This window comes from Lampris incognitus, chromosome 3 (assembly GCF_029633865.1).
Source record: "Lampris incognitus isolate fLamInc1 chromosome 3, fLamInc1.hap2, whole genome shotgun sequence".
Taxonomy (NCBI): domain Eukaryota; kingdom Metazoa; phylum Chordata; class Actinopteri; order Lampriformes; family Lampridae; genus Lampris; species Lampris incognitus.
This window is the reverse complement of record NC_079213.1, coordinates 62,076,316-62,089,156: the sequence shown is the minus strand read 5'-3', so window position 1 is coordinate 62,089,156 and position 12,841 is coordinate 62,076,316. Positions and strand designations below refer to the sequence as shown.

The window sequence follows — 12,841 nt, the reverse complement described above, 5'->3', positions numbered from 1 at the left end:
TTCTGCACAAATACATTGGGTGGGGATGGGTGAGGAAAGGTCATTCTTACAGGCTCCTGCTGGTCCTCCAAGGAGATGGCGCTGAGAAGGATCTTGGTGCGTCCCAGCTCCTGGGACTCCACTTTGATCAGTCTGTGTTTGGGGGACTTCATGTCCAGGCTCGAGGTCTTCATCGGGGACCCAAACACGGGCGTGGAAGGGTCGGCGGACACCGACTCGCTCCTGCACTGGTTCTCAGACTCCTCGTAGGGGTCCTCAAAGTCCAGATCCTTTTGGAGCCGGTAAGCCTTGAGGATCTCGCTCTCGGTATAGTCCGGCGTGGGCGGCTGAGGGGGGACCTTCCTGCTGCCGAAGCTCAGGTAGTCTTTCAGCCACTTGGCCATGGCAGCGGAGCTTCCGCAGAGGACGCCGATGATAACTGGATGATGAAGGCAGGAGGCTGTAAACAGAGACGGAGAGGAGGAGGAGGAGGAGGAGGACTTAGTCGCTTGACCTTATTTCTGATGGTTGTCTGAGATTGATTGTGGATAAAATAGATAGGATTACCAGTGTGTGCGTGCGTGCGTGCGTGTGCGTGCGTGTAAGCATACTGGGAAAACTGCGCCTCGGGTAATTCAGTGAGATGAAAAAATAAAGGCTTCAGTAACAACTCACGTTTTACTCTGAAAAATGAGCTTCTTTTACAACTTAATGAGATCTTCTTGTAATCTTTGCGAGCAACTTTCTCCGGATGAAAAGTAGACGCGTTCAAGATCCCGCCGAAAAAAAGAAAACAAAAGAAAAGAAAGCCATAGAACAGCTGTGGTGTATACGGCGCGCTATTGTTTTACACGGGGTCATTCACAAAGACGCCCTGTTTACACTGGGGTTTAAAATGCGTTCTGGGCGATCGGGTCACAAGTGGACAGCGAGACACATCGCCGTTTACACCTGTGTCTATCAGGCGTCTCCAAACGCGTCCTGCTCACCACTTGCGATCAGATTTCGTTACTCCGAAGAAGAAGAAGAAGAAGAAGAAGATTTCCTGTTACGTCCTTGTCGGTGACGCTGATCTGTGGACAAACGCGTCCCAGACCACCTCGGCAAGTGGTTTGAGTAACCGGTTCACAAAACGTTTGGGTGGTCGTTTACACGTGTATTTAGCGCCGTCCACTTGTGATCCGATTGGGGAAAAAAAACGCATTTTAAAACCAAGTGTAAACGGAGTCAATGTGTGTAGCGTCTGGACTTTGCCTCCGGAGCTGCCATTACATTTCACACCTATGTCATAAAGCCGAATAAACACACGAATAAGATGTCATAAAAGCCGAATAAACACACGAATAAGATGTCATAAAGCCGAATAAACACACGAATAGAGACTCTGGCGTCTCCGGAAGACACACAAATAACTGGTTCAAATCTCGGTTTTTGTTTTTTTTAACTCACTTCACCGACCGCCTAACAGATAAGTCCGGAATAAAACAAGAAACTAAGTTAAACGACATAATCGCTTTAAACCAACTTAAAAGTTTCCTCGGCAGCTCATTAAGCCCGAAATTAAAACCTGCGCTGAAAACGGCACCGAAACGGCACCCAAAGCTCCGCGCCGCGCCGCGCCGCTACTCACCAGCCGTCTCACCAGTCCCTGGGTCGGCCGGACTCCGCGCCTCTGCTGACGGGGAGCGCGTGAAGCGGAACGGGGATCATCCTCTACCACCTCATTTCCGTACAGCACGCGCCAGACAGGGAACAACCGCCCCGGTGGAAAGGACCGCTGCGGACCCAGCGGAGCTTGGCCCGGGGTGCGACGGACGGCCGGTGTGCGAGAGAGCGAGCGAGCGAGCGCCGCTACTACTACCGCGCACACACATATACACACACACACACACACACACACACACACACACACACACACACACACACACACACACACACACACACACACACACTCGCGAAACCCAACCGCGCGATTAAAGGGGAGGCGCTTCATTCCGTATGAGCGACAAACTCCTATATACCATCAGCCCTCCGTTCATTCATTAAACGTCTTCACAGCTGAGGAAGATCAGGACCTTCACAGCTGAGGAGGATCAGGACCTTCACGGCTGAGGAAGATGAGGACCTTCACAGTTGAGGAAGATCAGGACCTTCACAGCTGAGGAAGATGAGGACCTTCACAACTGAGGAAGATGAGGACCTTCACAGCTGAGGAAGATGAGGACCTTCACAGCTGAGGGAGATGAGGACCTTCACGGCTGAGGAAGATGAGGACCTTCATAGCTGAGGAAGATGAAGACCAATGCTGCGATAAAAACTACAGATCGGTGGGCAATGGCAGAGGAAAATCAACACAACAACAACGGGAGACGTTCACACAAAGCAGAGATATCTTTCTCTCTAATTACCAGCTCATGTTTAATCAGCATGAAGGATGACTGCCTGCTGGGGGGGGGGGTTCTTAAAGCGTTTTTAAATAATTTTGCAGCAATCCTCAAAAAATCCTCTAAGCCATCAGACGGGGATTTATTTTTTTATATAGTCACACAAGCCTATGGCTGCACTGTCTCCACAGGGGGGCTGTCGAAGTGCAGAACCCCATCTGCCTTTTGGCACCAGGAACACCTCCGCAAGTGAAAGAGGAGCCTGGAGGCCCGAAGCTCCCTGGAGGAACACGAACACACGTTCACACATAGACACAATGACAAACAAAATAAAAAAAGTCCCGAAACCTTGTTGGCTGTTTGAAAAATGAGACGCCCTGCTCCCTGGGCAGAGTGTGCTTCGTCCTTCCACAGACGCCCCTCTATCCGGGCTCTAGGCTTGTAAATTGGATTGTGCGCCACAGTGGGCGAGACCATCTAAGACCGTTAAAGACCGTAAATGCCTCCTTCTTTACGACAGCCATGAGATCACCCTCTCCCAGGAGCGGGAGATGGGATGAGGTCATCATGTTAGAATCTACCCCCCCACACACACACACACACCACCACCACCACCACCAGAAGCACTACTATCATCACTAGCCTGTCCTCCCCCTCCCTCCTGTAGCCCAGGATCCAGCGGTGGATCACAGGAACCCCAGATCAGGTCCAGAAGTCTTAGAGTTCTTGGTACCGCAGCCGCACAGTGTGTGTTACTGTAAAAGCCCCTGTGGGGTGCGGGAGTCCGGCTGGGGGGGGGTCAGCGGCCTCGACGGCATAGCCTCCATCACATGGTGTTAGACAGGGCGTTCCCGAATTCACATTCTCACGCCTGTAGCGAGAACCTTTCCCCTGAAGACGTGGGGTCCCCCCACATAAACGTTCTGGGAACCCCTGATTCATATCTACCCCCCCTTCCGTCTTTCATGCCCCGCCCAGTGTTGGGTTGTGGTTAAACAGTGTAGTGTGTGTGGTGTGTGTGTATTTTTTGTCTGATGTCTTTGGTCTGGTGGGGGTCTGCAGGCCGGAAGCCACGCCGAAGCCTCCAGGTTACCTCACTATGTCCTGTCCTGTCCCGTCCCCCTGTGTTCTAGTCTGTAGTTCTTGTCCTCGCTGATTCTGTTGAGTTCGGCGGCTTTGTGAAACACTTTATTTCCCTGTTGGTTAACATGTGTGTTTTGAATGTTTTGAATGTTGTGTTGTGTTTTGTTCTCTGTGTTGTGTTTAGTTCTCTGTGCTGTGTTTTGTTCTCTGTGTTGTGTTTTGTTCTCGGTGTTGTCTTTTGAATGTTTTGAATGTTTTGAATGTTGTGTTGTGTTTTGAATGTTTGTTCTCTGTGTTGTGTTTTGTTCTCTGTGTTGTGTTTTGTTCTCGGTGTTGTCTTTTGAATGTTTTGAATGTTGTGTTGTGTTTTGTATGTTTGTTCTCTGTGTTGTGTTTTGTTCTCTGTGTTGTGTTTTGTTCTCTGTGTTGTCTTTTGAATGTTTTGAATGTTGTGTTGTGTTTTTAATATTTGTTCTCTGTGTTATGTTTTGAATGTTTTGAATATTGTGTTGTGTTTTGTTCTCTGTGTTGTGTTTTGTTCTCTGTGTTGTGTTTTGTTCTCTGTGTTGTGTTTTGAATGTTTTGAATGTTGTGTTGTGTTTTGTATGTTTGTTCTCTGTGTTGTGTTTTGTTCTCTGTGTTGTGTTTTGTTCTCTGTGTTGTGTTTTGAATGTTTTGAATATTGTGTTGTGTTTTGTTCTCTGTGTTGTGCTTTGTTCTCTGTGTTGTGTTTTGTTCTCTGTGTTGTGCTTTGTTCTCTGTGTTGTGTTTTGTTCTCTGTGTAGTGTTTTGTTCTCTGTGCTGTGTTTTGTTCTCTGTGTTGTCTTTTGAATGTTTTGAATGTTGTGTTGTGTTTTTAATATTTGTTCTCTGTGTTGTGTTTTGAATGTTTTGAATATTGTGTTGTGTTTTGTTCTCTGTGTTGTGTTTTGTTCTCTGTGTTGTGTTTTGTTCTCTGTGTTGTGTTTTGAATGTTTTGAATGTTGTGTTGTGTTTTGTATGTTTGTTCTCTGTGTTGTGCTTTGTTCTCTGTGTTGTGTTTTGTTCTCTGTGTTGTGCTTTGTTCTCTGTGTTGTGTTTTGTTCTCTGTGTAGTGTTTTGTTCTCTGTGCTGTGTTTTGTTCTCTGTGTTGTCTTTTGAATGTTTTGAATGTTGTGTTGTGTTTTTAATATTTGTTCTCTGTGTTGTGTTTTGAATGTTTTGAATATTGTGTTGTGTTTTGTTCTCTGTGTTGTGTTTTGTTCTCTGTGTTGTGTTTTGTTCTCTGTGTTGTCTTTTGAATGTTTTGAATGTTGTGTTGTGTTTTTAATATTTGTTCTCTGTGTTGTGTTTTGAATGTTTTGAATATTGTGTTGTGTTTTGTTCTCTGTGTTGTGCTTTGAATGTTTTGAATGTTGTGTTGTGTTTTGAATGTTTGCTCTCTATGTTGTGTTTTGAATGTTTTGAAAGTTGTGTTGTGTTTTGAATGTTTGTTCTCTATAAAATAAAAGAGAAAAAAATACTCCGCCACGTGTTATTCACCAGCCACCTTTCTCTGCCCTTCCCTCACCTGTACCTTACATCCTTAAAATGTTCCTCCTCCTGTCTTTAGCATGCTCCCCTCTTCTACCTCCCCTTCACACACACACACACACACACACACACACACACACACACACACACACTGTGTGTAATGAAAAGTAAACCCACCAAAAATTGAACTTACCTCCATGTTTGTTTGTGGATTAGAGTTCATCCATCCATTCTGAAGGGGTACCTGCACCCCACCGTCACCTGGGGTGTAGCTTAAACCAGGACAGTCTCTGTTGAAGGGAGAAGAAACAACTTAAAACTTCAAGGTCAAAGTTTATCCAACTTTTTAAGGTGGGAACATGAGAGCAAAAGAGACGGGGGGGAGAGGGAGAGAGGGGGGGAGGGGGAGGGAGAGGGAGAGAGGGGAGAAGGGGGAGAGAGAGAAAAAGAGAGAGGAGGTGGAGGGGTGGAGGGAGAGAAGGGAGAAGGGGGAGAGAGAAAGGGAGAGAGAAAGAGAAGGAGAGAGAGAAAAAAGGGAGAGAGTGGGAAAGAGAGGGGGGGAGAGAAAGAGAGAGAGGGGAGAAGGGGGAGAGAGAGAAGGAGAGAGAAAGAGGAGGAGAGAGAGGGGAGAGAGAGAGGGGGAGGGAGAAAGAGAGAGAGGGGAGATGGGGGAGAGGGAGAGAAAGGGAAGAGAGAGGAAAAAGAGAGTGGGAAAGAGGGGGAGAGAGGGGGAGAGAAAAAGAGAGGAAGAGCGAGGGGAGAGAGGGAAAGAGAGAGAGAGGGAGGGAGAGAAATACAGAGAAAGAGGGGGGGAGAGGGAGGGAGGGAGAGAAGGGGAGTGAGAGAGAGGAGAGAGGGACAGAAGAGAGAGGGAAAGAGGGGGCGAGAGAGAAAGACAGGGAGAGAGAAAGACAGGGAGAGAGGGGGGAGAGAGGGAGAGAAAGAGGGTGAAAGAGCGAGCGAGAGAGTGCGAGGGGGGGATTTAAATTGAAAAGTGAGCTCTGCAGGGAGAAAGAGTCGCAGGGAGTAAATAAAACAGACGGATTAACAGGAGGCGCAGAGGTAGAATCCGTCCTGTCTTTTCTATTTGCATCTGAGACAAACACATTTGCATAAGAGCCAAACGCGTAATTGAATATAACAGAGCAACAGAGCACACCGCAGCATGGAATATCTATCAGAGAATTAATAAGATTCCCTCATTATGAAGGGCTAAATATGGATGTGACATTTCCTCTGAACTTCAACACTTCAGATGCTGCTCTTTCCCTCTTGAATAGCGTCGTCTGTGAATTTGCAAAGCGCATAAAAAACAAGCTCCCCCCTCTGCAGAGTTTTGGCTTCCCGTGCGCTTATTAACCTAATCACAAGATTCACAAGCACGACGTTAACACGTTACTTTCGGAAGAGTGGATATGCTCGGACTTGTTCAAGGGGCTTTGGGTTTGATCTAGAAGGAGTTAAACAACCTCTAAAGGTTAGGTGAGAATTAGAGCGCTGCAGCTTTCTATCCGCATGTCTCCTGTGTATTTGCTGCCCTCGTCTGGTCATCTACGTATACTGCACTTGTGTCCTATGGACAATACGCTCAACACGTCTTCGGCAAGGCATGCAGATTTTATCTGAATTAACGACCTTCAAATTAAACCAGCATGAAGCTCGGAATGTCTTTCAGATGGAGGGCCATGTTGCTTTCAAGTCTTAAAGATCTCTTTACCGCTTCTTCTAATTCACGTTACACGTCTTCATCACGGAACAAACGTGCCTCTTCCGGGTTCAAAACTTCCAACGTCGCCATTGGATGAATTCACATTTAGCGCTTAGCGATTGGCCAAAGGTTTCTAAAATAGAACGCTCCCGTAACCCCCCCACCGCGAGACCGGGGTACGCGCGAGAGCCTGCTATAACACTAATTGACCAACGTGGACAGATGATCAGGACACCCGGAGCTTGACAGAAGGTTTACAGTAGAATCCTAACTTACTTTACTTACTTACAGTAGAATCTTAACTTACTTACAGTAGAATCTTAACGGGAGGACAAAGTGTCCCACTTTGCTCCCACGCGGCCAAACGAACCGTTTATTTTGGCACGCGACGGCTATTGAACCTGTCATTAAACGCTGGCCAGGCATGTGCTTATCCGGTGTTGTGCGCGCTGCTGATTGGTCGACTGTGGAAAGAGGGCGGGCACATCGCCTCCTGCCCGGCAGGCCTCGGGAAGCGGCTCTCTTGTGGAGGCTGACGGCTCAGCAGACACCTGGGTGGGAGAGACGTCCTTCCGGCACAGGTAGGCCTGCCGGCTTCTGCAGCCCGCTTCAGCTATTAACGTTATGACGTTTAGGGTGTGTGTCGTAATGTCGCTGGTGGACTGATGATGATGATGATGATGATGATGATGATGATGCTCTGTATAACGGTCCCCTGAAAGTGAGTCGTGCTGTTGAAACTTCCTGTGGTGACTGAGGCAACGTGCAGCAAAATGCTCCTCAACACCTTTATAGATATTTAGGCCATGTTTGCACCCGTTTGACCCGTCTTTAACCTGCGGCTTGCCACGTGCATGTTGAGTGCCCCGTGGTGACTCTCCTCCTTCATTCTGACAGTTTGTCCCCCTGAGAAACCGCCCAGGAAGCCAACATGAAGAGTCTCAAGGCCAAGTTTAAAAAGACCGAGGTAAGAATCACATATCATGGTGACGCGAGGATCACCAGAATGCAGGCCATTTTATATAAACATCTCTCTCTCTCTCTCTCTCTCTCTCTCTCTCTCTCTCTCTCTCTCTCTCTCTCTCTCTCTCTCTCTCTCTATCCATCATTGTGATCAGACATCTATGATTCAATTTCCGATGGAATGCAAGCTAACTTGCAGATGCTGCATAAGCATATTCGGAGTTCAAAAGAAATAGAGAAAAACCCAACTTAGCATTAACCCGGCTGCTCAGTGTCAGGTAATCATTTCATTTATATAATGGGTCTCAGTAGCGCGCGTATATGCTCGCGCTCGCATGAGGGGGGGGCGCATTTGGATTTAGTGTCAGTGAGCAGCAGGAGAGCAGGACAATATCCAGACTGCTGCTATAACCAGAGGCTCTCAGGTAGCCTTCAATTATTCACTATCGCGCGCGCGCGCGTGCGCACACATGCACGCACATATGCACAAATGCGCGCTCGCGCGTGTGCGTGTATGCACAGAGAATCCCTAGTTTCCTGCTGTCTTCTCATCCATACACATTTGGGGGGGGGGCTGTGTGGGCAACATCTTGTTCACTATTTCTGGACCAGGAGAAGCACTTTTATGTGTGTATTTGATGTGGGGTTTATATACATATGACAGCATAGTGCCGTGTCACACTATTTTGGGGGTTGTTAGCTAAACTGATGTGTAGGTGTCTGGGTACCTTCAGAGCAGGGTGGGCTACCAGGCAGCACATCATCGTCAGGATCTATGGAGCATCTACTGGGCACTGATGGCCCTTCCGGCACACGGTAGTTGAACCAATGACCATTTTCCCCTGCCTTCTCCCACGGTCTGACAATATGGAGTCCGTGTTGAACAGTGATATTGAATACTGTCAGTGGCTAACCTGCAGTTCTGCAAGCCCGTGTCCTGGTCTGTAAACTGAGTGATCCCCGTAACCCAGGGGCCTGGGACCGCTGCCATCACCCCACTCTCACGTGTCACCTGTCACCTGTCACCTGGGACCTGCTGAGTCTGCATGACCCGACACTGAGAGGGTGATGATGGAAACAGGAGACAGAAAGACAGATGACACAGATAGATAGATAGATAGATAGATAGATAGATAGATAGATAGATAGATAGATAGATAGATAGATAGATAGATAGATAGATAGATAGATAGATAGATAGATAGATAGATAGATAGATAGATAGATAGATAGATAGATAGATAGATAGATAGATAGATAGATAGATAGATAGATAGATAGATAGGTGGCTGGCTGGATAGAGGGGGGGATGGGTGGATGGATGGATGGATGGATGGATGGATGGATGGATGGATGGATGGATGGATGGATGGATGGATGGATGGATGGATGGATGGATGGATGGATGGATGGATGGATGGATGGATAGAGAGAGCGAGAGCGAGAGCGAGAGGGATGGCTGGATGGATAAAGAGAGAGAGGGATAGATAGATAGATAGATAGATAGATAGATAGATAGATAGATAGATAGATAGATAGATAGATAGATAGATAGATAGATAGATAGATAGATAGATAGATAGATAGATAGATAGATAGATAGATAGGTGGCTGGCTGGATAGAGGGGGGGATGGGTGGATGGATGGATGGATGGATGGATGGATGGATGGATGGATGGATGGATGGATGGATGGATGGATGGATGGATGGATGGATGGATGGAGAGAGCGAGAGCGAGAGCGAGAGGGATGGCTGGATGGATAAAGAGAGAGAGGGATAGATAGATAGATAGATAGATAGATAGATAGATAGATAGATAGATAGATAGATAGATAGATAGATAGATAGATAGATAGATAGATAGATAGATAGATAGATAGATAGGTGGCTGGCTGGATAGAGGGGGGGATGGGTGGATGGATGGATGGATGGATGGATGGATGGATGGATGGATGGATGGATGGATGGATGGATGGATGGATGGATAGAGAGAGCGAGAGCGAGAGCGAGAGCGAGAGCGAGAGGGATGGCTGGATGGATAAAGAGAGAGAGGGATAGATAGATAGATAGATAGATAGATAGATAGATAGATAGATAGATAGATAGATAGATAGATAGATAGATAGATAGATAGATAGATAGATAGATAGATAGATAGATAGATAGATAGATAGGTGGCTGGCTGGATAGAGGGGGGGATGGGTGGATGGATGGATGGATGGATGGATGGATGGATGGATGGATGGATGGATGGATGGATGGATGGATGGATGGATGGATGGATGGATGGAGAGAGCGAGAGCGAGAGCGAGAGGGATGGCTGGATGGATAAAGAGAGAGAGGGATAGATAGATAGATAGATAGATAGATAGATAGATAGATAGATAGATAGATAGATAGATAGATAGATAGATAGATAGATAGATAGATAGATAGATAGATAGATAGATAGATAGATAGATAGATAGATAGATAGATAGGTGGCTGGCTGGATAGAGGGGGGGTGGGTGGATGGATGGATGGATGGATGGATGGATGGATGGATGGATGGATGGATGGATGGATGGAGAGAGAGAGAGCGAGAGCGAGAGTGAGAGGGATGGCTGGATGGATAGATAGATAGATAGATAGATAGATAGATAGATAGATAGATAGAAAGATAGATAGATAGATAGATAGATAGATAGATAGATGAGGATAAATTCATAATTATAGAAGTCCCTTTAATCCCTCCCCCAGTTCGTAGTGTGTGCGCGCGCACGCGTGCGCACGTGTGTGGATGGCGTCAGAGACTGAGAAAGGAAGTACTTGTTTTAGACATCAGTGTGACGTCACTAGTACAGTAACTCGTAGGCTTACATGTTATTTTGTGTATGTGACGTATGGGAGCCATGTGTTTACATGGTTACACTGTTTCATGTAGAATATAACTTATTATTTCAATAATATAACTATTATTATTATTATTATTATTATATGTGACGTATAGGAGCCTGATGTTTACATGATTATACTGTTTCATCTAGAATATAACTGGTATTATTTCAATAATATAGCTATTATTATTATAATTATTATTATATGTGACATATGGGAGCCAGATGTTTACATGGTTATTCTGTTTCATGTAGAATATAACTGTTATTATTTCAATAATATAACTATTATTATTATTATTATTATGATATGTGACGTATGGGAGCCATGTGTTTACATGATTATACTTTTTCATGTAGAATATAACTTATTATCTCAATAATATAACTATTATTATTATAATTATTATTATATGTGACATATGGCAGCCAGATGTTTACATGGTTATTCTGTTTCATGTAGAATATAACTGTTATTATTTCAATAATATTGTGGCAGGAATGAGGAAAAACACAGGAGACCACGGCGAGTTTGATGTTTATTCCTCAACTCCAAAAACCAACTGCAGCAGGAACAACCCTGCACCGGCGAGCCCGGGAACATAAACCACGCCCCCAGCTCACAGTCCTGCTGGGTGATAGGCATAGCCCCTAGTGTCCGCCGCACAGCCCCCCCCCCCCCCCGAACACCCAGAAGGGACTCCTGGAAAGAAAATTAGTGTCTCACTGGAGGCTTAAGCAGCCTGCCAATAACGGCTGCGCCGTCCCTCAGCCGAAACAGTAGGTGAAACACAGTCCAAAGCCGGCTGAGAAGCAGAACGCTGAACCCGTGAAGACACTGCCGGGGTCCTGGAAGGAGGACGACCCCGACGGGGAACCTGGGCCGGAAACACAACTTCGCCTGCCACTCTGTGCGCCGGTTTAAGCCTATCAAGCGTGACACGCTCCCTACGCCCACCCATATCTAGCACAAAACCCTTAGGACCCGTCTCAAGAACCCGAAATGGGCCATCGTATGGGGGTTGGAGGGGCGAGCGGTGAGCATCATGCCGTACAAAAACAAAACGAGCCGACATGAGCTCCGCAGGCACGAACGACCGCGGAAAACAGTGGTGAACGGGGCCTGGAACCCGAGTGCTGTCGGACAAAAAAGGATAAACGACCGGACGGGGTCGAGGAGCGGAACTCCCAGGCAAAAATTCCCCAGGGACGCGGAGCGGCTGACCAAGCACCAGCTCAGCGGGTGACGCGTCGAGGTCCTCCTTAGGAGCCGAACGCAACCCGAGCATAACCCAAGGTAAACGATCCACCCAGTTACCATCCGAGAGCGCACCTTGAGCGACCGGTGAAAACGTTCACACAACCCGTTAGCCTGAGGGTGATACACGGTAGTGCGGTGTACCTGCACACCCAAGGATCGCGCAAGTGCCGACCAGAGCTCTGACACGAACTGGGGGCCCCTGTCTGAGGTGATATCTGACGGAGTGCCGAAACGGGCGACCCAGAAGGAAAGAAAAGCGCGTGCAACATCCGAGGATGTTGTGGAGGATAGAGGGACAGCCTCTGGCCACCTGGTGGTCCGATCTACCATTGTGAGCAGGTGCGTAAAACCCTGTGAAGAAGGTAGAGGGCCCACCAGGTCCACATGCACGTGGTCGAAACGTCTGGCCGGGATCGGAAACGGTTCGAGGGGCGATTTAGTGTGCTGGTGGACCTTAGCGCGCTGGCACGCTACACATGCAGCTGCCCACCCCTTGACGTCCTTGCGGAGGCCAGGCCAGACGAACTTGGAACCGACCAACTTCACCGACGCCCGAACTCCAGGGTGCGAGAGGGAGTGAATCGAATCGAAAACTCGACGGCGCCAGGCCACTGGAACAACGGGGCGGGGACGGCCGGTGGAGACATCGCAGAAGAGGGCAGGACTGCCTTCCTGCATCACAGCGTCCTCTAGCTTGAGACCGGTACGCGTTGACCTAAGGGCAAGGACGTCCGGGTCGCTGGGCTGGTCGGCAGCCATAGCGGAGAAATCCACACCGAGGTGCACAGGACACACAAGCACACGCGACGGACAATCAGCAACAGGGTTGGACTTCCCGGCCACATGCTGAATGTCCGTTGTGAACTCGGAGATCGCCGCTAGGTGGCGCTGTTGACGAGCAGACCACGGCTCAGTCACCTTGGACATGGCAAAAGTCAGCGGCTTATGATCCACATAAGCCGTGAATGGGCGACCCTCCAGCAGGAAGCGGAAATGCCGGGTTGCAAGGTGCAGTGCCAGCAACTCCCGGTCAAAAACGCTGTACTTGCGCTCGCTATCCCGCAGTTTGCGGCT

The 12,841-nt window shown here is 47.8% G+C and overlaps 1 protein-coding gene across 2 annotated transcripts in view; it reads right to left on the bottom strand.

Annotated features, from left to right (window-relative positions):
• The window catches only part of shdb (Src homology 2 domain containing transforming protein D, b), a 51,804-nt gene extending 49,952 nt beyond the window's left edge, over nt 1-1,852 (bottom strand). For both annotated transcript variants that reach the window (XR_008809986.1, XM_056276043.1), the window contains exons 1-2: nt 1,610-1,852; nt 51-439 (exon numbers count right to left, since the gene is read on the bottom strand). Coding sequence is in view for 1 of the 2 variants with exons in the window: in XM_056276043.1 (XP_056132018.1) it covers nt 51-383 (333 nt within the window). In the remaining variant the exon portion in view is untranslated. The remainder of the gene's footprint in view (nt 1-50; nt 440-1,609) is intronic.
• Nucleotides 1,853-12,841: the final 10,989 nt, after the last annotated feature.